The sequence below is a fragment of the Triticum aestivum genome, chromosome 2D, assembly GCF_018294505.1.
Source record: "Triticum aestivum cultivar Chinese Spring chromosome 2D, IWGSC CS RefSeq v2.1, whole genome shotgun sequence".
In the NCBI taxonomy this organism is placed as follows: domain Eukaryota; kingdom Viridiplantae; phylum Streptophyta; class Magnoliopsida; order Poales; family Poaceae; genus Triticum; species Triticum aestivum.
In genome coordinates, this window is record NC_057799.1 from 344,644,374 (window position 1) to 344,669,957 (window position 25,584).

A 25,584-nucleotide genomic window follows, 5' to 3' on the forward strand; every position below is an offset into this window, starting at 1 on the left:
TTCCCGTGCGGAGCAAATTGTTCCTAGTGTTGTAGGTGATGAGGCTCCTTCACAAGCTATAAGGACTATGGGGATAGGCCATATTCGTCCACAAGAAACACCCCAAGTCCAAGTAGAAGAAGAAGGAGTAAGAGCCCCTCTTGTGGATTCTCCACAAGGGAAGTCATCACCGCCACCACAAGGTCAAGATGCTATGGAAAATCATGAACCTATCCAAGAACAAGATCAAGTCCCTCATGTTCCCGAGCAAGATCAAGGGCAAGCCCAACCAAATGGCGAAGAACCAATCCGTGAGGCCCAAGATCAAGCTCTTGATCAAGATCAAGATCAAGATCAATCCCAACCTCAAGTGTCTTCCACATCATCACATCCAAGTGATCAAGAACTAGAGGTTGTGAAGAGAAGGGTGTCTCCAAGGCTAAAGCATTCTCAAGGCCAAGCTTCTTCCTCAAGTTCAAAACCAAGTGAAGAAGAGCTTACCCTCAAAGTGCAAAAAGCGGCCGCCAAGTTAAAGCATCTTCAACATCTCACCGACAACATTTATGGAAGCATCAACAAAGGGGTAACTACTCGTAGACGTTTGGCAAACTTTTGTGAACATCACTCGTTTGTCTCTTGTGTTGAGCCCCTTAAGGTTGAAGATGCACTTGACGACCCGGATTGGGTAAATGCCATGCATGAAGAACTCAACAACTTCACCCGCAACAAAGTATGGACTCTTGTGAAGAGACCCAAAGAACATCATAATGTCATTGGAACAAAGTGGATCTTTAAGAACAAACAATATGAGCATGGACAAGTCACTAGAAACAAGGCAAGGTTAGTGGCACAAGGGTTCACCCAAGTTGAAGGTTTGGACTTCGGTGAAACCTTTGCCCCCGTTGCCCGTCTTGAGTCCATTCGTATCTTGCTTGCGTATGCTTCACATCATGATTTCAAATTGTATCAAATGGATGTGAAGAGTGCATTTCTTAATGGTCCTCTTAAGGAGTTGGTGTATGTCAAACAACCTCCCGGTTTCGAAGACCCCGATCACCCCTCTCACGTTTATGAACTCCATAAGGCGCTCTATGGACTTAAACAAGCACCTCGTGCTTGGTATGATCACCTTACGGCGTTCTTAAGCGAGAAGGGGTTCCAGATCGGGTTAATAGATTCCTTCACGAAGAGGGTAAAAGGAGAATTGTTTGTGTGCCAAATATATGTTGATGATATTATTTTTGGTTCCACTAACCATGCTATTAACGTTGAGTTTGAGAATCTTATGACCAAGGAATTTGCCATGAGCATGATGGGAGAGTTGAAGTTTTTCCTCGGATTTCAAGTGAAGCAATTGAGAGGAGGAACCTTCATCAACCAAGCACTTTATATTCAAGACATGCTCAAGAGGTTCAAAATGCAAGATGTCAAGCCCATGAAGACGCCCATGCCCACAAATGGCCAACTTAATCTTGATCCCAATGGTAAAGATGTGGATCAAAAGGTATATCGCTCTATGATCGGTTCTTTGCTTTACCTTTGTGCATCTAGGCCGGATATTATGTTGAGTGTGTGTATGTGTGCAAGATTTCAATCCGCTCCCAAGGAGAGCCATTTTTCGGCAGTGAAAAGAATCCTTCGATATTTGGTTCATACCCCAAACTTGGGCCTTTGGTACCCCAAAGGAGCAACTTTCAAGCTATTAGGATATTCGGATTCGGATTGGGCCGGAGACAAGGTAGACCGCAAGTCCACTTCCGGGTCTTGTCAATTCCTAGGGAGGTCATTGGTAAGTTGGTCTTCAAAGAAGCAGAATTGTGTGTCCCTTTCAACCGCCGAGGCCGAGTACATTGCTGCAGGAAGTTGTTGTGCACAATTATTATGGATGAGGCAAACTTTGATGGATTATGGTGTCAAATGTGACAAAGTGCCTCTATTTTGTGACAATGAAAGTGCAATCAAGATCGCCGACAATCCAGTGCAACATAGCCGAACCAAACATATCGAGATTCGTCATCACTTCATTCGAGATCATGTGGCCAAGGGAGACATTGATCTATTCCATGTCAACACCGAGAAGCAACTTGCCGACATTTTTACCAAGCCACTTGATGAAGCAAGATTCCGCGAGTTAAGGCATGAGCTGAATATCGTGGATATAAGTAACTTGGATTGAGGTTCTTGCATACACACACATACTCTACTAGTATCTTGTTTTAGATGTAGGCACCTAAGTAGGGGGAGCTAGCTCAACTAATGAGCTATCTTATCCTACTAGTGCATAAATTGATCAAAATCTTTCACATTAGCCATTTGAAGATGGCATTTGTGCTTCAAAGATGAGTATTGGTCTTGGACCCAAGGTTCATATCTTCGCGGTGCCATACCAAACAAACTCAAACATGGTGGCTTCGGCCACCGCCCTCCGTTGGAGGTTGGATCGTTTTTGTCTTTTGTTTGTGTGGTTCTTCTTGTCCTTGTGTTCGTGTTTCCGTGAGTGTGTGTTTTCTCGAGTCTCTTCCAGTGCAAGTGCTACACATACTCCTTTCTAGTAGTGTTGGATTTCTTCTGCGACGTGTTCAGAAGTGAGGCGGGAATGCTCTTTGGGGTCTTGGTAAGAATTTGCATTCAGCCATAACCCAACAAGCTTCTTCCTGTCAAAATCCTCTGGATACCCCGTGCCCACGGCCCTTGTACCGTGCACACGGGGACCCGTGCCCACGACCCTTGTACCGTGCGCACGGGCCCCCGTGCGCACGGGGCCTTTAGCCCGTGCACACGGGGTCTGCGGTTTCTGGCCCTGAAGAGGTGGGACGTGGGGGGTTTGGGTTCTTTCCCACCCAGTCGCCCCCTCCACGCCCCAGATCGCCTCCAGGCCGCCGCCGTCGCCTCCTTGTCGCCGGTGCTCCTCCGTGTGCCGTGGGACTTCGCTGCTCCGTGGAGATCTTCCGGGATGGGGTCCTCCTCTGGTATCTCCCTCCCCTTGTTCTTCTTTTTCCTCCTTTGGATCCGTTTTAGTCTAGGGTTTCCTCCTCTACTAGTCTAGGCCAGTCATTCCCTTGTGATAGACTAGGGGCGGATGGGCATTACTGTGGCAGTTCTCCCTGCCGCACTCACTCCCGGATCTCGATCTGGAAGTGGTTGCCGCTGGGCGAACCCCGTGTCCACGGGCCTTGTACCGTGCGCACAGGGCCCCCGTGTCCACGGGCCTTGTACCGTGCGCACGGGACCCCGTGTCCACGGTGGTCACATCCCCGTGTGCACGGGGTACACAGTGGTGCCAGTCCTCCTTCTTCTCTGTCTTCCATTCCTCACCAGCTTCTCGAGCACTTGTACTTATTTGTGTCTCTCGTGTTTGTTGTGCTTTGTTGCTGTTGTGTTTCAGACTCTGCTGACAAGAGGTCCGAGCTCCGTCGCAAGCGCACCAAGGCAGGTTCCAGGGAATTCTCTTTGGCTCCTCGTCAGCCGTCCGAAGGAAGTGGTCAGGGCTCTGAGATGGGCCGTGTTCGCCGTACCGCCTCCAAGCAGCCAGTGATTGAAGCCTTCGAGGATTCAGAAGAGGAGTATGATTCGCAGGAAGATGCTCACTATGAGAACCCCGCAGATGCAGAGATAGAAGATGAGGATGATTCTGCTGATGATGTTGATGAGGAGGAAGGAGAGGAACATGTGCTCCCAGGAGGTCGGAATGTCAAGAATCTACCTCTCTCTAAGTGGACCAAGCCAGAGCTTTGGGCTTGCAGGCAGGATTTCCCCTATGTGCCAAACACTGATGCAAGGGTTGACCCAAGATTCAAGAATGATTTTCAACACCGGGTGTTCTCTGAGCTGATCATGACCAAGAAAAACAAGTTTGCCCCCCACAAGCAAATCAATGTGGAGGCTCTTCGGGACAATGATCATACCTATCCCGGTGTGTATAGTGCTCTTAGGAGGCTTGGCTTGATCCCGTTCGTCGCCTTCCACCATCCGTTCAGTGAAGATCTTGTGATGCAGTTCTTTGCCACCGTATACTTCCACAGTGATGAGGCTCGCACTATGACTTGGATGTCTGGCACATATGAGTGTGAGGCCTCCATGGCCAAGTTCTCTGACATCATTCCGTATCGGTTCTTTGCTGAGGAGCATCCTGAGTATGACCGTGTTCGTGAGACAGGTAGAGACAAGGATGAGATTGCTTTTGCTTACAAGCCAGACAAGGCCTTCACCACCGGTTCTATCAAACATTTGAAGCCAACCTATGATACTATGCGTCACATTCTTAGGTACACGCTTAATCCTAAGACCGGGGACTCTCACAATCTGAGGAGCTCCATGTTGGATATCTTTGTCTACCTTCATAACAAGAAGAAAGTGGATGTTTTGGACTTCATGTTCTTTGAGATCAGGCAGTGTGTTCAGGAGAACAAGTCATGCATCTATGCTCCGTTCATCCAAGCTTTGATTGAGTCCGTCTGTCCCACCAGGTACATTGCCAAGTACCGCACCTCCTTTCCGAAGCGTGATTCCAACTGGCTTCCGGCTGCTCCTCCACCATATGTGCCTACCAAGAAGGGGCGCAACCCCAGGCCTGAGGATCGTGCTACCTACACTGAGGGATGTTCATCCTATGTGCGGATTCCGCGTAGCAAAGGGAAGCAAGTTGCTACTGACGCCAGTTTCACCAGAGAGGAGAAGAAGTCTCTTCTGAAGACCGTGAGCAACATGTTCAAAATGTGTCAGTCCATTCAGCGCCGTCAGGTCAAGGAGATCAACAAGGGCAAGTTGGTGAGGCGTCAGGAGAAGGCTGAGCGTGCTGCAGCTGGTGAGGAGGTTGGTCCAGGGTCCGAGGACATCGACAGTGTGGCCACAGCTCATTCTTTTCCCTTGGGGGGATGGCACTTTGATGATGATGATGATGCTTCGAGCGCACCTCCTCTTGTCTAGAGTCTCGTTAGCATCGCCTTTTCCCTTTTTTGTTGTCTTGATGACAAAGGGGGAGAAGTGTTCTATTAGGGGCGTTTGCAGTTGGTTTCAGTTGGGTGAGATCTCAAGGCCTCGTCTCTCGTTTGTTTTGGTTGTGTTTATTTGGCTTGAGATACTCTTATTTACTTGCTTTCGCGGTGTGGTCGTGAGCTACCTAGTCTATGTGAGAGACTATCTACTTTATGGAATTTATCTATGCTTATGTTGATATATCTTGTGGAGTATGATCAAGCTTCTATATGTTAGTCTCACGTTTTCTGCTCACCACACTTGCATGTGATCTAGGCACCGTGTTGGGTTTTATTATGTTGATCACATGCCTTGACAATGTGGATCTAGGGGGAGCCTCATATGTGTGTGCTTGATGCATAATCAAGCATTTTTTTCCTTGCACATATATAGGGGGAGCTCCTTTGATCAACTATTGTCGCATGGCTGTTTACTTAAGTTGTATCCTATATGCCATGTCCTAACCATGTTGTCATCAATGCACCAAAAAGGGGGAGATTGAAAGTGCAAGTATCACTTAGATTATATTTTGGTGTGATGACAATGTGGTTAGTGGAACTAATGTTGGTTGCTAAAGTTTATCTCAGGACATTGGTTCCAAGTTGTCCATTGATGGAGGTGTGCGACCCCCCAGTCCAAAAAGATCAAAGGCGTGGTTACCGACGACTCGAAGGTTTTTTGTTTTGGTTCGATTTGAGTCGTAGGTAAAACCGCACTATCAAGAGGGGTCTTCGTGGAATTTGTGTCGTGTGGGAATGCCTCCAAGACAGATACACCAGCCCTCCTAGACCTCCTCAGATATTCCACCCGTTGTGTGCTTTGCCGTTGTGTCCTGTGATGTTTTCATCAGAAATCTTCTGGACACCCCGTGTGCACGGGGTCTCTGACCCCCGTGCGCACGGGGTAGTCAGAATATTTCTGGACACCCCGTGCGCACGGGGCTGACTTGGCCCGTGCGCACGGGTACCTCGAAACTCACTGGACACCCCGTGCGCACGGGGCTGACTTGGCCCGTGCGCACGGGGTCCAACGGGCAGAAATCCCCTCCCGGCCAAGAACACTATAAAAGCCCCCTTCTTCCTCCTCCATCCCTTAACCCTAATGTCTTGTTGAGCTCCTCCATTGCTACACCCCATTTTGCTCACTACTCTCAATCCCTCCACCCAATCTTGTTGAAACTTTGGGGATTGGGAGAGCAAGACCCGATCTACACTTTGACCAAACCAAATCGCATTCCCCGCAACATTCATCCACCATGACTTGTTACTCTTGGAGCTTGGGCTCCTAGGCGGTTAGAGGTTCCTCCGGAAGCTTCCTTGCTTGTGGTGTGCTCCGGAGAAGTTTGTAAAGGTGTGGTGGTCGCCTTCAAGACCAACCCCGAGTGATTCGAGGCTCATCCGTTGGGGGTGACTCGAAGGAGATTACGGTGAGCCTTCAGTGGCGTTCCGCAAGCTTTGGCTCCGGCACCGCTCCAAACGGAGAGTAGCTCTTCCCCAAGGAAGAGTGAACTTCGGGATAAAATCCGCGTCCTCGTCTCACTTGTGGTTAATCCTTTCCCGCACTTTACTTAGCCTTGTATGCTTGTTGGCTTGCTAATTAGTTTGTTGCCTAGCATACTTAGCTTAGAACTTGCTTGTCATATAGGTTGTGTTCACCTAGTTGCATATCTAGTGAACCCTTTTTATCCGCTAAGCCTTAAAATTGACAAGAAAGAGTAAAATTTGTAGTCTCCTATTCACCCCCTCTAGTCGACCGTATCGATCCTTTCACCCACAATATCATTCATCCAAGCATGGAGAGATAGCCCATCCTTCGCCGTTCGCCTGTTGATCATCCGAGTTTGACCTTGGGCAGTAAGCTGGGCGCCAGCTCCTTCACTGTCGCCCCTCCAATCCATCTATCCTTCCAAAAGAGTATCTTCGCGCCATCTCCCATGCGCCATTGTACCAAGCTCTGGAACGCCGTTGAAGCCTCCTTGTCTACAATCTCATGCAGACCCTGCCATGGTTTATCGTTATCCGTTCGCTTCAACCATTCCCAACGCAGTCGGAGGGCAATCCCTTGTTTATGTAGGTTAATGACTCCCAATCCACCAAGGTTTTTTGGCCTGCAAACTCGCTGCCATGCTACCACGCACTTCCCTCCTACTACCTCATCCATGCCTGCCCAGAAAAAAGCTCTGCATCCTTTATCGATCCTGTCCAGTGCCCATTTGGGGCCATCCGCTATGATGAAATGATGCGTGGGTCTCGCCCTCATTACTTGATTCACCAAGATGAGCCTGCCCGGTCTGGTCACCAGCCCTCTCTGCCAGCCTGGGGGGATTTTTAGTGCTGCGTCAACGATGGGTTGCCAATCTGAACGGGTCAGTTGTCTAATGGCAAGCTGCAGCCTGAGGTATTTGCAAGGGAACTTTTCCATCTTCCAGGGCATGGTATTCCGAATAAGCTGTTCATCCCGCTCCTCTCCTCTGATAAGTATGGCAGAGGATTTTGCGTAGTTCACCCGCAAGCCAGAAGCCTCGCCAAAGATCTGTAGCGCCTCCTGAACAAAATGCATGTCAACTGCATTCGGTTTTATGAAGAAGATGACATCGTCCACGTATAACGACAACCTCTGTGTGGGATCACATCCATTAATCTTGCTAAGCACTCGGGCTTCATTGGCCTTGATGATGATCACAGTTAGCACATCCATGGCTATCACGAAGAGCAAAGGTGAGGGCGATTCTCCTTGTCGCAGCCCACATGCGTGCATGAACTTCTCCCCGGCCGAACCATTGACTACCACACGAGAACTGGCAGTGTGGAGCAGCGTCGTGACCCAAGACAGCCAACGCTCAGAGAAACCTTTGGCTCTTAATACCTCGAACAAGAACGGCCAGGACAGCGAGTCGAAGGCTCTTGATATATCCAGCTTGAGGAGCACCCCATTGGCCTTCCTTTTGTGCAATCTTTGTGCCATCTGTCTCACCAGGATGAAATTATCGTGTATGTTGCGCCCCTTGATGAAAGCCGATTGGTTTACGTTGACGAGCTCCGGCATTCGTTTGCACAGTCTAGTGCCCAACAACTTGGAAGCAATCTTCGGTATGCCATGGACCAAATAGATTGGCTGAAAGTCTCTCACAGTGCATGCCTCTGGGCACTTGGGGATTAGTGTGATAAGAGCCTGATTGAGTCTCCCAAATCCTCTTCCGTTGTCGATGAACAGTTTGTGGAGTGCTGCCATGACATCCTCTTTGACAATCGGCCACGCTTTTTGGAAGAAGATGCCGATGAATCCATCCGGGCCCGGTACTCTGTCTGAGGGCATCTCTTTGATCACATTCCAAACTTCCTCTTCCTGGAATATCATATCCTGCTCCGAGAGATCGAGACGATTGATGTTCAAGAATTCCAGGTCGAGTGTATGCTCTCGCGCCGATGCCTTCCCCAACAACTCCTGGAACGCCAAGTAGAAGGCCTCCTCCTTTCCCTTTTGGTCTGTCACCACCTGCCCGTCCACATGTAATGCCAGTATGAAGTTCTTGGCCTTCCTCCCATTCGCAATCAGATGCAACAACTTGGTATTCGCATCTCTGTCCCGCAGGTACCTGATCCTCGATCGTTGTCTGGCGATCGTTCTTTCAAGAGACGCCAACCCCAGCACCAACTGCTTGAGAGTGGATCTCAGCCATCTCTCTCCGTCCGATAGCCTCCTAAAATCCTGCGCGCAATCGAACCTCAAAATGACCAAGTTGGCGTAAGCAATCTGAAGCTTGATGTTACCCGTCTTCCTCTGAGCCCAGGCAGTGAGATGTCTAGCAGTGTTTCGGAGCAGCACATCAAGCCTATGGAATGGATCCGTGATCTCCTCGGCACAAACCCACATTAAGCCTATTTTGTTGAGTTGACTTAGTGGGCTTCTTAGTATAATACGGAGCGACCGGCCGGCAACATAACCATGTTTAGTCCCACCTCGTTTGTTTAAGGAGAAGTATGCAGCAAATCATCTATATAAGAGGCCATGCGTGGGTGGTTTAAGGCACAAGCGCAAAGCGCAAATCACACTACTCATGTCTCGGTGCATCGGTATATACCGAAACCAAACCGATTTTTTCGGTTAACCGAAATATCGGCTACCTATTTTGCGTTCCCATTTTTAGTTTCCACTTTAGCAAACCAAATTTAATAAAAAAACGAATGGTGAAAACCGAATTTTTGGTTTCTACAGAATGCCCACGCCTACACTATGAGACTGGTAAAATAGAAAACCTATCAAGGTTTCTACACTGACTCGAGGACACTATGGGTGAGCCACTCTTCGACACATGCACGTCTTCACACATCCATGATCACCAGAATGGACAGCAAGCTTCAAGCATGTGATCTCTTTGTGATGCTTCACTTGAACTTGCACAACGCAGCCCTAACCTCGCATAGAACCACCACACAAAATAGATCATGTGTTAGTACACAAAGTGTAATGGACAATGCTTACCATACCGTGAGATCACTTGATCCCAATCGGTACATCTTTTATGCTTTGTGTGTTGATCAACTTGAATCCACTCTTTGTACTTAGAATTGATCAACCTTGTATCTTATCTCTTCATAAAGATGATATCTTGAAAGTAAACATGAATGTTCACGCAATTTTCTTCTTCAGGACATGCTCGCAATAGGCTCAACTCTCACATGACCAATCTTTGGATAACTCCTTGAATAGCACCTTGGTTAACACATAATCTTCTTCTTTCAACCTTGAAACCAACATATGGTCTTCAAGCAAAGTCTATGGACAAACCCTTCAAATATAACTCAAGACAACCATTAGTCCATAGAGATTGCCATCAATTATCAAAACCAAACATGGGGGCACCATGCTCGTTCACCTGCAAAGGCATATGGATTCTAACGACAGATTAGAACCATGTCTAACTGAATATGGGTCAATCCGATTGTCTCGGTGGGCCGATGATGTCTGGCTTCCCTGGCCCGATTTTCTTATGAAGCCGATGATGACCCACAAGTATAGGGGATCAATCATAGTCCTTTCGATAAGTAAGAGTGCCGAACCCAACGAGGAGCGGAAGGAATTGATAGGCAATTTTCAACAAGAATTTCACTGCAGGTGTTGTAAGATAGTTTTGATAGATAATTTGATAGCAAGATAACTGGTAGCAAGGTAACAAGTAACAAGATAGCAACGCGCAACAAGTGGCCCAATCCTTATTGTGATAAGGACAAGCTGGTGGTACTTCTTATAGTGATTAAAACGCTCTCGATGACACACAGGAATATCACCAAGTTACTTTCACCACGGTCGAACAAAAAGGATGAACTAGAGTTTGAAGATGAGATTGAAGTTATCAATCTGAGGTTTGATACAAATATTGAACAAAAGGGATGAATTAGGGTTTAAAGATGAGATGGTGCTAGTGAAGATGTTGATGAAGATGATAATCCCCACAATGAATGGAGTGTTGCTGATGATGATGACTTCGATTTCCCCCTCTCGGAGGGAAATTTCCCTAGCAGAATTGCTTCATCGGAGAGTAAAAGTGCTCCACCTAGGTTCTGCCTCGTAGACAGCGACGGAAAAGCCCCGTGGATTTTCTGTGATTTTTTCTAGGTCAAATTGGATTTTATGGCCAAAAGGCCTCACAAGGTGAGTCACCAGGGGCCCACGTGGATAGATGGTGCGACCTAGGCCCCACCCTCGTGGGGTGGCCGTGTGGGGCCTGGTGGGTCACCTGTGGCCCCTCTCATGGCATCTGACTTCATGTTTTCGAAAAATAATTCAGTAAAATCATGTTGCTTTTGGAGCTCCGAAAATTTGTTTTTTCTTCTGTTGTATTTCTGATCCAAATTTTTAGGTGTCTGGCAATTTTCCCCTCTACGTGTATCTTGCAATTTTAAGAGATATAATGCATTAGAATTGCATCATAATGTGAGATATATCATTAAATTAGGATAAATTATAGTAGGAAATGGTGATGCAAAAAAGGCGTATCAACCACCACTGCCACGTCAGTCAATGGTGGAGCTTGAAGAAAATCTCATGGGGGAGCTACAAATGACTTGATTTTATTTTGGATTGCTACAAATTGTGGGATCATAAGTTAGAAATTTGTAGCATATTACCCAAGAAAAGAAACTGTACAAAAATACCGATCATGGAGTTGACAAATTGTCATAGTAGAACCATGGTACATGGAGAACTAAGCAACTCTCCTAAACACCCCCTTAATTACTACATATTTAATTAGGGCACCACAAATCAACTCTTTGTTTCTTTGCCCTCCCAAATTGCATAAGGATTTCTTAAGATGATGCATGCATTAAAATCAAAATGCAAAATCAAAAGAATGGGACTCCTGCAGGAAACATGAAGGGCAAAATTATCAGCGGGCAACATGAGTGAGGAGAGCGAAAGAAGCTTGTTGCGGGTCCTATTGTTGACCGAACGTTGCGCCGACGTCACGTGAGCGCAACTGCGACAAGCCACCGCCACTAATCTTTGGCTGCCCACCACTGACCAGTAGCGAGCCCTCGCCAAGTTCACGAGAGACGAATCCAAGAGAAGTCAGGTCATCAGAAGCAGACATGTGTATGTGTCTCTAAAGAGGCGCTAGATGAGCACGAGCAGGCAGTAAGCCTGTGACGAGGAGCTCGCTGGAGGTCGGAGAACCCGAGGTTGGCACCGCCGCGCCAATGAACAAGCCATAGCCAGGGTTCGCCCCGAGGGCGCGTGCGGGAGCGGAAGGTTGAGGGTGCGGTGAGGCTATGCTGGCGCGAATTAACAACGGTGGCGGCCGGAATCGGAGGCATGGGCGGCGGCATCTCAGGAGAGAGACAAAGGAGCGAGGGGAAGAAAAGCATGTCCACGGGGACACCATGATACACCAAAGGAGAACAACCAGAGTCCATGCGACCTCATGCTGACCATCAGGATCCGCATCATAAAAAAAACATTGAAGTGCTCACACGACTCGATCAAAATCGAGCCGGCCATGGAAATCAATCAATCCAATTGATTCATAGGAGATTTAACCCTAGGAAGCTTAGTGATTTAGGTGATATATAAATTTTATTATTACAAGTGAGAGGCAAATTTATAGATCAGAACTTGTATTATTGTGCTTCTAATACCTTAAACAAGTTTTTTTAGAGGAAAAACCTTTTTTTATGCTAATATATGTCTCATTCATATCATAAATCATAAAGAACAAAGTTCTATACTTCTCCGTACAGTTCACGTGATGAACCTACTGGTACCAAAATTCGAAGGTTTCAGGCTCCATTCAGAATCTCTCCACTCCGTAACGGAGCAGAATGACATACAGTAAAATACGGAGAGCGGCGAACAGGCTGCTCCATGCGCTCCGCTCCCTGGTGACGAAGCGGTGGATTGCCGAACACAGCCAAATTATGCGGCGTTTGTTCAAAGTAAACAAAAATTATTATGCGGTATTCGGTATTCCTCTCCTCCTCCGCTGCTTAAAAAAATCCGTCCATTTCAAGGCGGCTTCAAGGTCTCCTGCAAAACCTCCACAATCCCCCTCGCTCCACATGGAATCCGACGGCGAGCATTCGCCGCCGCACGCCTGCGGCGCTGGCCACCGGGCGTCGCACTCTCTCCCGACCTCGGCGGGCGGCAGCGTCTGCGTTTCCTGCGCCGCGGCCCTCCTCTCCTCCGCCTCCGCGCCGTCCCACCACGTCTCCCACGTGCTCGCCAGCCTCTCCCTCGCCCTAGCTGACCCGGCCTTCCTCGCGCCTCTCCGCGCCGCACACCCGCGCCTCCTTGCGGTGCCACTAGTCGAGGCCCTCGCGGGCGCGGCCGCCCGCCGAGACGCCGCACTCGCCACCCAGGCATCCGACCTCGCCGCCGACCTCGCGTCCGCCGTGGGCCCCCCTGCCGCCTCCGAGCTCGTCGCGCGCCTCGCCCACGTCCTCTCCTCGGGTTCCCTCGTCAAGCACTTCCACATGGTACGTGTGCCGCTACCCCGTGCTACGCTGTGCTGAGATGCATGCTAGTTATGGTCAGTGGTTATGGTGGTGGATTTTAGAAATAATGCTGCATTGATTATGTTGCCTGCAAATAGTTTTTAGTGGAATGGTTGAAAGGAAATTATTCAAACTGTGTGAAAGAATGTGGTGAATAGTCCAGGATTTACTATTTAGTGAGCAGTCGGAACAATTTTTTTTGCTGCAGAAAACATGGCGTCTCATATTCTTTGATTGTACAACTCTGATATGGTAAATTGGTAATGGCGCATAGCCAAGAGCTTGATTGCACATGGACACACATGTAGCATTTCTTATTATTGGCAGAGTATTCATGATCTATTTGCTTCCATTTTGGACATTTTAGTGTTGACGAAGTTTTTTTGAAGCGTCTTACACATTGTTGCTGCTTTATACTATTTATTAATTTTCATCACGCACAGTTCTATGCTCTCGATTGCCGAACATGGATGAACCTATTTTATTACTACAGTTTCTGATTTTCCAACTCCTAGCCAGGATCATACAAGTTGCATCATGTGAATCATGCATCTTTCTTTCTTGTTCACATGTAGCAGTGTCTTGTTTCCATAGTGTACAGCTATATTCTGCTACTGAAACTATCATGCGATTTTGTGGTCTTCATATGCTTGCATTTTATTGTTTGATGTTTTCCGTGGCACCATCGTTTTCATTCATCTCACCTGTAATTTCTAGTTCTCTATGTTCTTAGTACTCGTATGCACATTACATATCTTTTCCTTACATTTTCTTACCTTCATATGGATTGAGTTACAACTAGAGAGAAGCATCAGTTAGATCCATTGTGGGTATTTATCTCCTTAGTTCCCCTCCAATTTGGGTCTAGAATATTTTGCAATAAAGTATATTTGGAACTTGGAAGAGCTAATAGGGATGCTTATTATATTTACTACTTGAAATTCCCATCTAGAGAGGGTTAATGATTGTATGTTGTCTTGTTCCTACTTCCCTTCCACCTCTAAACTTGTCACAGAAAACCAGAACAAACTACACCTGTTACAAACAAAATAACTTCTAACAAAATTTATTTCTAATGCTGCCTCTAACCAGAAAACACAAATGTCAAACAAACAAATCAACTTCTAACAAATATATTCTTGTGCCAGCAACTTATTTATCTGATTCCCATAGTTCCCTGACCTGTGCTCATCCTCTTAGTTTTCCCCAATCACCACTGCCCAAAGTAGCGGCAATAGACTCAGCTCTGCCTGGCCCATGTCCCGTCCGCTTCTTCACTGTTGAGTGAGGTCACCACTTCCAACCCGTGTGAATGGTTTTTTATTTATCCACAGACCACCACAATGCAACACATGGTTGTTCAGGTAGGGAGTGTAACATTCAAGGCAGGGAAAAGCATAAAAAGTGCGGATTCATTTTATTTTGTTAATGCCACTCTGGGAACTGAGTTTGAATGTTACCAGCACAGAAACCTGCTGTTATGTTTCAGGGTGCAGCTTGATGATGATTGACTTGCTTTACCTGTTACAATAATTGTGATTTCAACTATTGTATCTGATTATTGTAAAGTGGTTTGACGGGGCAGACTGGATCATTTTAAAATGTCAGCCGCTTTGGGACTTAACTCTGCTGAATTAGTGGCAACACTACTATTGCAGTTTTCTTGAACTACTTTACTGCCACAATTTCTGAATCTTTGTCTTATCTCAGTGCAGCTACACTGTTTGGGATTTTTGTTAAATTCTATCAAAGGTGCTTCAGCATACATTGGAGATGCAGTTTCTCTTTTCTTAAATCTTGTTAACAATCTGCGACTACCAAGGTGAATACTACTGAATACTGATGATTTTATCCGATCTTCCAAATAGCTTTACTGAACAGCATCCTGAACTTACTTTGATACAGTGATGAAATTCGTGGAGAGATACTGTTCATGCTGTACAAACTCTCCCTGTTAAACGCTACCCCGTGGGACAATATATGTGATAATGACAATGTGGACCTTTCAGCAGTCGGAAAAAGTTTGCTTCAACTCTCGCTTGAAGTTCTACTTAAAACTCAAAATGATGCTGTTCGCCTGAACTGTATTGGTCAGTATATTTCTTCACTTTGTTTTGTATGAATGCTGATTGGTTACAAAATAAATAGGCTATACTGGCATGTATCTTGCTGGCTTGGCAAAGAAAAGAATGTATTATGTGTTTTTCTACCATAACTTTATTATTTATTCTTATTTTTTAATAACTGAAACTCTTGATGGTCTCCTAGATACAATTTTGGTTGTTAGTTTTACCACAATATATGCGTAAAAGTTCAACACTATCAAGGTAATCTGTGAGGATTCTTCTCATTATTTTCTCGTGAGCACTGTAAATATGAAAGTTATAATTAGCCAAAGATTTAAAACTTTTTGACTTCCGTTGTTTTAAGATCTGTGACTTGAGGGAGTGATATCAGAAGTTGGCTTGCATAAGTAAAGGGACATAAATGCATATTGTCTGCAGTTATGTATGCAAAAACAGATTTGAAGCTGACACAAGCATTATGAGTCTAACGTCTAGCAATGTTCAGGATATCGGTAACTGGTACCATATCGGTCAGGTGCTGAGTAGGGATAAATAAGCGATTTTTCCAGTTAATCGGACGATAAATCAGTTAATCAGCTATTTGGTGACCCACTGAGTAGCGATTAACTGACCGAGATGCCGATTAACTGGCCGATATTTGGGACAATGACGACTAGTCTTGACTAGCCGCGCCACTAGTCTAGTATTCTCAATCTGATTGTCGACTAGGTTCTTCGTGTAGAGTAGCTCTGTGAGTCAAGGGGTGGATGACTAGTCGCAGACTAGTCCAGACTAATCGGCGTGTTTGAGTCGATCGACTCAATTGGAAGAGAAGTGAGCAGCCCACGGAAGGGAAAAATTGCAACCCTAACTTTTCAGGCTCCTCCACAACGAGCCGCCTGCCTGCCTCACCTGGGACCAGGCCGCCGCCACCACTCACTGACCCGCAGCCGCCGCCACCGAAGATGCCAGGAGCATTCCGCTCCTCTTCCTCTGCTGGATCCGCCCCTCTGTTGTTGTGCTCCTCCCTTGCTGTCCTCCTCTGCTGCTGTGCTCCTCCCCTGGATCCGCCCCTCTGCTGCTGTGCTCTTCCTGGATCCGCCGTGATAGCAAGCAAGTACTTCTCTGCTGTTGTAGCAAGTAAATTTTCCCTTCTCTCCTTCCCTTCTTTCCTTGGGTTTGATTACTCCCCTGCAGCCCTGGCCATTGGATATTACAATTGGCCCAGCCTCAGGTTCTTCATTCACTTCCCATGCATTCAATTTTTATTGTATAGTGTACGGTCCTATATAGTACAATATACTACATACTATGTATCAGTAGCTGAGTACTGTAAGTTGAGTACTAACAGTACCATGTCAACTAATCCGGCAGTAGTCTAGAGTAGTCAAAGTTAGTCTATGAGTCTCAACTTCGGCTTGACTCGTCGACTCGTAATTCTTGAGCTGACATAGATTTTGAGAGCTCCAATATTTTAAGAGTTGGCCAAGGAAAGAATTCAGACTAATGAGAGTTCCAGTATCTTACATATTTACAGTACTTAACCTTCAAGTTTTTTTGTGATCAAATTTCCTGCATCAGTATAACATGGATATCTCATATTAGCTGAACTAATGAATTTGTAGTTTCTTTTTGGATATAACTATGAAACAATTCATCTGTGTTGAAAATCCAAATCTATACTAGCATGTTATCTACTTGCTAGAATGTATGGTGATGTTTTGGTTGTTCTTCTACAGCATTGCTCCTTGCGCTAGCAAAGAAGGAGGCCTTTGATATTTTGCTGCTTGGCGACCTGAGCTTAATCAAGTCTGCAGAGGAAGAAGAGTCCACGCAGACGGATGATGTGCCCCCGAATGCCTCTATCATAGTTCTATTTGCTGATGCTGTCAAAGGATCTCTGCTCTCTACGAATCTAGAAGTGCAAACTGGGACATTGGATTTAATCTTTCATTTCCTGTCGTCTGATGCAAATATTTGTGTTGTACTTCAAACTTTGGTAGATGAAAATGTTGCTGATTATGTATTCGAGGTTCTGAGGTTATCAGGTATGAGGAATGACCTTTTTCCTCATCAATTTCTGCATGGTTTTTCTTTTTCTCGTGATGGTTAATCAAGTCGAACTGTTTACATCTTCAGGAAATAATGATCCACTGGTAATTTCCTCTATTCAAGTACTATCACTTTTAGCAACTTCAGAGGAGATGTTCAAAGAAAAGCTTGTCATTGGATTTTCTACTCTGCTTCCTGTTCTTCATTATGTTACTGAGATTCCATTTCATCCAGTCCAGTCTCAGGTTTTACGACTTGTTTGGATTTGTATTGCTAATTGTTCTGGTATTCTGTCGTTGTCCCAAGAAGAACAGATAGCATGTACTTTGACTCTAATTTTGAGAAGAAATGACAGTGGTGAACTTGGAATGTGTTCTGAAACCTTTGCTCTTGTTTGCTCAATATTAATAGAGATTATGAGGTCACCGTCTGCTCATGATATTCAGAAACTACCTTCATTAATTGAAGAAGCATCAAAACATGCTATCTCTTCGACATTACCTCATGCCTATGACTCTGCATTTCTCGTACCACATTCTCTTCGTCTTCTTAAAGAAGCACTTATATTCTGCCTTGAAGGGAATACAGATAAGATTTCTGTCAAGAAGGACCTTGAAGATAGCGTCATTGAAATTTGTGGAACTTATTTACTGCATTGGCTCGAAACTGCTGTTGTTGATGGTAATGATGATGAAACATTGGGAGAAATCCTTCAGATTTTCCATATTATTCTATCAAGCACATGTCACAATAAGCAACTCAAGTTTGCTGAGATGCTGGCATCATCCTCATGGTTTAGCTTGTCATTTGGATTCATGGGCTTATTTCCTACCGATCATGTCAAATCAGTAGTATATTTGATCACTAGTTCAATTGTCGACAAAATTTTGGGCTGTAAATATGGGGAAACAATTAGAGATGCATACGTATATCTGCCATCAGACCCTACAGAACTTGTGTATTTACTTGGGCAATGTAGCTCCGAAGATTTCAACTTGGCATCATGTCAATGTGCTATTCTAGTTATACTTTATGCCTGTTCATTCTACAATGAAAGGTACGATCTGCTGCATTTGCTCCACATTTGGTAAGAAAAAAAAAATGTTCTTCTAATGTGATGCTTGTCTAACTGAACAGGCTGGTTGCTGACAGCCAACTTCTGTCTTCAGTTGAGCAATACATCCTTCTAAATGGTGGGAAGTTTCCCTATGAAATTGCTGGTTCTGTGATGCTTACTCTGCTGGTCCATCTTTATGCCTTCGTCAGAGGCATTTCATTTGGCTGCACCATTCAACATAGTCCAGAAGCTGAGAGAACTCTGTTCCATGTAATGGCATGTAAGGAGTGGGACTTGCTTTTTATCCGAGTCCACCCAATAGCACTAAAATGGCTCTTCCAGAAGGTAGAACTCCTAGAACCACTATCTTTCCAGATGCTAAATTTCTGCAGAACTTTCTGTGAAGACAGAACTGTCGTGCTTTTAAACAGCAGTCAGTTGGTGGACATAAAGATGGTTGCAGAACTGGTATTTTCAGGAGAAACTAGTCTCTCTTCTTTGCTTGTATCCTTACTGAATCAAATTATAAAGGATGGTACAGAAGATGAGGTCTTCTCAGTGGTTAATGTGATTGCTGAAATCCTAGTGATCTCTCCTTGTTCTTCTAGTCATTTTACATCATCTGGTGTTATAGATGCAGTTGGTAGTATATATTGCTCCCCATATTCTTCAAGGATTAAAACAGTGTGTTCCCTTTTGATCTTTAATATTTTATACTCGGCAAGTGCGATGACAGTCTACTGGGAAGATGAATGGCTTGCTCTTACCATGAAGGTAATCTTGTTATTATATTTCTATATGAGTTGAAGGTTACATAATTAGTGTTTACCATATTTTTATCATGAGGTTTGCTTCGGTGCACCTCCCTTTGCAAGGCTTACAGTTTTCAATGCAAATAGACAATGTAGATTAGAACTTACCCCTTCGTTAAAAAGGGTATTTTAGTACTTATTAAGGAGACCAGTCCTGATCACCTGACCCTAAAAAAACTGCCACCCCTTCAAACTAATCACAATCTCTCTCCTTATATTCTCCGTATGTGTACTGGATAATCTGCCGCCCATTCAAATCTTCCTTGCAGCCATTGAACTTCTCCATGCTGCTGTGCGCATCACGTTCCTACCGCATAGTACTCGATTAACGGAAGCACAAATTGGCTCTTCTCTGCAGTAACTAATCACTTTATATGGGAAGAGCCCTAGTTGATTGGATTGATTCCAAACTAATTAGATTGAAATTGTGATACGCTTCCTTGTGGATGGTATCGATTATTCAATTCACCTTCTCTAGTTCGGTCATAGTTCTTCATAGAGATTGCATTGATTCGGATCTGGGCAGGTGCACATGGTGTAACAATCCAAACCATCCCCATTAGAATCAAAAGACAAAAATACCCTTTTCTATATCTTTTTTTTGGGGGTGTGTGTGTGTGTGGGGGGGGGGGGGGTGCAATGAAAGCACCTCTCTTTTATCATATACTCCCTCCGTCCGAAGAAGCTTGTCCCTCAAATGGATGTATCTAGCACCAAGGTGCTAGATACATCCATTTGAGGGACAAGTTTTTTCAGACGGAGGGAGTATTTACTTATGCAATTTGTCTTTCCTGGTTACTAATAGCTTTTTGGAGCGACTAGCCTCAGAATGCATTTCAGATAATAGGTTTCACTTAAGTTAGGACTAGTGACTCCTAGGGACCCCACAAGTGGCTGTCACACATCAAACCCTTAGGAGGGTCCACCAAAGTTCATATGTTGGGCCCATACATTAGAATAAGTAGAAACAGTCTATCTTCCTTGCCCCGATTAGATCATGCCTATGACCCAATTGTGACTTATGTCCGTCTTCTCAATTTGGTTCATCTGATGCTCAAAGAATGAATGAATTGGCAACAGGCAGCTGTTTTCCTCCAGTTCTCTGGTTAGTAGTATCTCTAGTGTACTAATCACTTCTTCTTGGCAGTTATTGGAGTATTTCAATTCGAGTCTTGATTATACATCGAGTGACCAAGAACAGAAGATATTAATTGGGATATTTTGCCTTATTTTGCATCATTCAGCAAGCAAGGTGCTCATTGAGCCTGCGAAGGCCATAATCTTGAACAAACCACTGGTTTCTTTGACAGATGGTATAATACAGGAAGCTTGTGCAAAGGGCCCATCTTTACTTCAATACAATCAGGAAACAGACTTTGGGGGATTCATGATTTTGATTCTTCAATTAGTGTTTTTCTCTCTAAGAAGGTATGCAACTGGTATTGCATATTTCATTGCAATTAGCTTGTATATGACGTAATGATTCTCTGTTTTTCAGTTTGCATGCTATCCTAGATCCAAGTATTGACTGGCAGGAATTCCTCCAGCATTCAGATAACACCCAGTTTTTCTCTGTTGTTGGCATCCCGTGCCATGATTTGTGCCGTCTGATGCACTTCGGTCCATATCCTGTTAAGCTTATTGCTTCACAATGCCTGTTGGAATTGCTTACCAGAATTTCAGATCAGAGGAGCTATCTTAATGCTGAATTAAGATGCTCTGCGCAATACATGAAGTCCATTATTGCTGTGATAGAGGGTTTAGTCTTGAGTCAAGACAGTAGAGTTGCTGAAAATTGCGGGTCCTGTCTCTCAATGATTTTAGGTTGGGAGAAATTCGGAAGCCAGGAGAATATGGTGGGCAGAGAATCAAAATGGTCCAGGCTAATAATGGAGGAATTTGCAGTTGCCTTGACTGCTCCTGGTTTGACGTCAAAATCATTCAGTAATCAGCAGAAGATTGCATCAAATATAGCTGTTTCATTGCTCAAACTAAGCCAAGTTCCAGAATGGCTGACATCATTGTTTGATAGTTCTTTGATATCTGGTGTAGTTGGTAATCTTTCTGCTAGGAATGTCACTGCAGATATTGTTAAGCTATTCAGTGAGCTTATGACTAAGAAATATCTCACTCAAGAGCATGTTGTCTCCCTGCATAACTTATTCCAGGTTAGTATCAACTCTAATTGGTCTCATGGTAAATGTGCTCTTCATAATATACTCCCTCTGTAAAGAAATATTAGAGTGTTTCTGTAAAGAAATATAAGAGCGTCCTAAACGCTCTTATATTTCTTTACAGAGGGAGTACAAACTACAAATTATGATGTTGTGCAAGTAGTTTGTCAGGATGATCTCTTTTTTACTGTTCACTTTGAGTTCTGCGCAACTGTGTACTACTTGATATTATTTATTCTTTGGTTTCCTGGGCCTTTCCTACAGTTTCTGGTGAAAAGCAGACGCTGAGTACACAGCCTGCATATAAACTGGGAGTGTGCATCTGATTATTTCCTATTTTCCATTTCTTTTAATTTTATAAAATTAGTTTAGTTTTCATAAGTGCGTGCTGAATATACCATGTTCTTCAGACCTTTATGCGTAGATGCACATGTAAACAATTATTCATATCCCAATGCAGTGTGCCCGGTATGTGTTGATAGCTCTTGTGGATGTGGTGCTCCCTTTATGGAAGTGAACCGATGCCAACTAAATACAAAAACAGAAAACACACATCATCTCTTCCTTCCAGGCTTTTAACTTTGGCGTATCATGGCGCAGGTCTGCAGAAGACAGGTCTATGAGGGGAGTTGTTCGAAGTCGGAGTTGTCGGAGCAAAAGGCGGAAGAAACGGTGGCAAGGAGCCCCGACGAAGTGTGTGCATTGCTCTTTGGCATCGTGCTGAATCAGCGTACAGCCTCGTGCACGTTGCAGATGGAGCAGCAGAATCTTCTGCGTGAGATCGATCTGTTCTTCCAGGAGTCGAGCCAAGGAGAGTAGCATTAAGACCAGATAATTTGTTCAGCTGTACCGATCTTTGCCCACTATGTATAGTATAGCCTCTAGATGGTGCGCGGCAGTGCTTGTGTCCTCTGAACCCTGAGAAGCTTTGCAACTGCTTATACGAGAGTGGTGGTAAGCAATCTGGCAAATTTATTGCTGGATGGCAGTTACAGCAACAACGAGCAAGGAACACGGCTGAGATATAGAATGGTGTTAACGCTGATGCTCCGACGAGGGAACTGACATTTGCTATGGTTAATTGGTGGTGCCAGAGGGCGACGGTGCGCACTCAGATTTCGTGCCAATCGCTTGTACAGTGAGTGTGAAGTATGCAAATCTAAACAAAAGAATATGCCAGTTTTTTTTTTCCGTTGGAGTTGTTGCCCCTTTATTTAAACAATATCGGCAGAGTCTGAGCTCAAAGCATCCAAAATACAAACCGTGGGAACTTGGAACCATGCAGTTCCATACTCGAACCTTCCTTGGCTAGGGTATGGACAACACAGTTTGCCGCACGAATATGCCAGGTTTTAGAGGTGAGAATATCACAGTCCTATCAGTTTCAGAGCTGAAAGTCACACTTACTGTATGAAAGAAAAGAAATTATTGTCCATAATTCAGGATGGGTACATGAAACCGAGGTGATGCAACTGTGCTCCGTTTATTTCCTTACTTATACTTTGAACAAAACCATACAAGTAGTCGTGCGAGTGGGCATGTCCTGAACCCGCTTTAAAAAAAATGCATTTTAACCGAAAATCCATCTCTGCACTTGAGCTCATCTGCACCGGCGCTAACGAAAAAAATCAAAACAAATACTAAAAAAATTCAAAAATTTCTATTTTTTTGGAGGTACACAATTTGATACATGAGGCCCGCTCCAAATTTTAAGTCATTTCGACATCTGAGAAGCTCTCAGCAAAAAACACAAATTGGGGGTCTGTAGAAAAGTTTACTGTTCAAGTATTGTTTGGCCTGATTTGTCTTTTTTGCTAAGAGCTGCTCAAATGTCCAAATGACTTGAAATTTGGAGCGGGCCTCACGCATCAAATTGTCTACTGCACAATTTTTTTTGCAAATTTTTGAGTTCTTTTTAATTTTTTTACGATTTTTTTCTAATCAGGTGCAGATGAGCCTGAGCACCGAAACACCCTACTCGTTTTAAACGTGTTTTACAATGTCAAAAGTTTTGAAGCAAAATTTCACGCATACATCTTCGCAATATGTGTGCGCAACACAAAGTTTTGTGAAAAAATCTCTTTATTTTGTCTTTCCGAAAAAGACAAATTTCAGTGCTTCTAAATAGCGTTCTATGACATTTTTTTTGTCTTTTTTGCACATGCCAAAGAAGCATTTGTCTTTTTCAAAAACTTTCTACGCGCACATAGAATATGAAGATGTACGTGTGAAACTTTTTTAGATTTTTTGGCACTTAGAAATGAGTCTTTTGAAGTGGGTTCATATGCCCATGGGTTCATCCATAATATTCCATATACTTTTCATGATCATGCCCCTAAGCTTACATAATGGATTTTCTCAAGCAAAAAAAAACTTACATAGTGGATGGTGAAGTGGAGAGGAAACAATGTAGTACAAAAAAAACGCAAATATTCAAAACCTCTGGAATTTCCTACAAAAAAATCTAATAGTAAAAGAGAAAGATGTAGCTAGCTCTCATCTAGGCGAGAATTAACAAAATCACGTCTCGATGACATCAACATAGTTTTTTTTTCTTTCTTCTTCTCTCACTTTTTTCATCAATGTAATGTAGGCATGTATTCCGTATATAGTCATACGTGTTCATAATAAGAACTTGCATGACATCTTTTGTCCTACCCTCGCGTGTCAGCGGGGTCCATAAGGAAACTAAGGGATATTAATGCCTCCTTTTAATAGAGAACCGGACCAGAGCATTAACACATGGTGAATACATGAACTCCTCAAATTACAGTCATCCCCAGAGAGTATCCCAAACAATTGTCACTGTGGGGTCTACGGATCAGAACAATAACAAGTGCATATAACTAGCAGATAGGATCAAGAACTCAAATATATTCATGAAAACATAGAGCGTTCAGATATGAAATCATGGCACTCGGGCCCTAATAACAAGCATTAAGCATAGCAAAGTCATAGCAACATCAATCTCAAAACATAGTGGATACTAGGGATCAAGTCCTAGGAAATTGACTCGATTACATGATAAATCTCATCCAACCCCATCACCGTCCAGCAAGCCTATGAAGGAATTACTCACTCCCGATGATGAGAATCATGAAATTGGTGATGAAGAAGGGTTGGTGATGATGATGATGGCGACGAATCCCCCTCTCCGGAGCCCCAAACGGACTCCAGATCTGGTCTCCCAATGAAGAATATGAGGTGGCAGCGGTTCCGCATCGTAAAACGTGATGAAACTTCTTATCTCATTTTTTTTCTCAGGGAAAATGAATTTAGAGGCTTGAGATTAGGGTCAGCGGAGCTACGTGGGCCCCACAAGGCATTAGGGCGCGCCCAGAGGGGGTGGTCGTGCCCTGTTGCCTTGTGGGCAACTGGTCCCCCCCTCCGGTGGATCTTTGCTCCAATATTTTTTATATATTCCATAAAGGAAATCCAAAAAGTTTCGCCCAATTCCGAAAACTTTTTATTTCTGCACAAAAAACAACACCATGGTAGTTCTGCTAAAAACAACTTCATTCCGAGAACTTTTAGTCTCATTCATATCATGCTAATTAGATTCCAAAACAAGAGCAAAAGTGTTTGGGAAAGTAAATACGATGGAGACGTATCAAGTGATCATAACATCGTCATGAGTTCGTAGTACTGATGGATTTGAGGTTCCCGATCCGGATCGAGTACAAGGGTAATGGGGATAGGGGGTATTACATAGTAGTCTTAGATCTTAGGCTCGGCGACCCTGGAGGCGGTTGGAGCGGCGGGTTGTTGGGGAACGTAGCATACAATTTCAAAAAAAAATCCTACACTCACGCAAGATCTATCTAGGAGATGCATAGCAATGAGAGGGGGAGAGTGTGTCTACGTACCCTCGTAGACCGTAAGCGGAAGCGTTTGACAATGCGGTTGATGTAGTCGAACTTCTTCTCGTTCCGACCGATCAAGCACCGAACGTACGGCACCTCCGAGTTCTGCACACGTTCAGCTCGATGACGTCCCTCGAACTCTTGATCCAGCAAAGTGTCGAGGGAGAGTTCCGTCCGCACGACGGCATGGTGACGATGATGGTGAGTGATCCGCGCAGGGCTTCGCCTAAGCACTACGTGAATATGACCGGAGGTGTAAACTGTGGAGGGGGGCGCCACACACGACTAACAATGATTCGTGTGTGTTCTAGCGGTGCCCCCCCACATATATATAGGTTGGAGGGAAGGAGAGGCAGCCAAGGGGGCGCCCCAAGTAGGAGGAATCCTACTTGGGGTCCTCCCAATTCGGCCTCCCCCCTTTCCTATTCCTATTCGGAGTAGGAAGGGAAGAGGGGGAAGGGGGAATCCTATTCCCTTTTTCCTTTCCTTCTTCCCCTTTCCTTCTCCAATTTGGTTAGCCCATATGGGGGGGGGGCGCACCAGCCCCTTTGTGGCTGGTGTGTTTCCCCTCTTGGCCCATTAGGCCCATATAGCTTGCCGGGGGTTGCCCGGAACC

At 44.7% G+C, this 25,584-nt stretch overlaps 1 protein-coding gene across 2 annotated transcripts; it reads left to right on the forward strand.

Moving 5' to 3' along the window:
• The first annotated feature begins 12,421 nt into the window (after window positions 1-12,421).
• Window positions 12,422-22,442, forward strand: LOC123053069 (protein PUTATIVE RECOMBINATION INITIATION DEFECT 1). Of its 2 annotated transcripts, none has more exons than XM_044476451.1 (9): window positions 12,422-12,926; window positions 14,660-14,766; window positions 14,850-15,034; window positions 16,750-17,058; window positions 17,150-18,119; window positions 18,200-18,893; window positions 20,079-20,359; window positions 20,430-21,099; window positions 21,706-22,442. In XM_044476451.1, the coding sequence occupies exons 1-9, from the start codon at window positions 12,510-12,512 to the stop codon at window positions 21,922-21,924; spliced, it is 3,852 nt and encodes a 1,283-aa protein (XP_044332386.1). In that variant the 5' UTR covers window positions 12,422-12,509; the 3' UTR covers window positions 21,925-22,442. The 2 variants fall into 2 exon arrangements, with proteins under 2 accessions (XP_044332386.1, XP_044332387.1); XM_044476452.1 differs by having other exon boundaries at window positions 12,425-12,926; window positions 14,655-14,766.
• The last annotated feature ends 3,142 nt before the right edge of the window (window positions 22,443-25,584 follow it).

Excerpts from the sequence above, each read along its gene's own strand:
- LOC123053069 (XM_044476451.1), top strand. The coding sequence starts at position 12,510 with ATGGAATCCGACGGCGAGCATTCGCCGCCGCACGCCTGCGGCGCTGGC. Across the intron at positions 15,035-16,749 it reads TGTTCGCCTGAACTGTATTG|CATTGCTCCTTGCGCTAGCA; the intron begins GTCAGTATATTT and ends GTTCTTCTACAG. Across the intron at positions 21,100-21,705 it reads CCCTGCATAACTTATTCCAG|GTCTGCAGAAGACAGGTCTA; the intron begins GTTAGTATCAAC and ends ATCATGGCGCAG.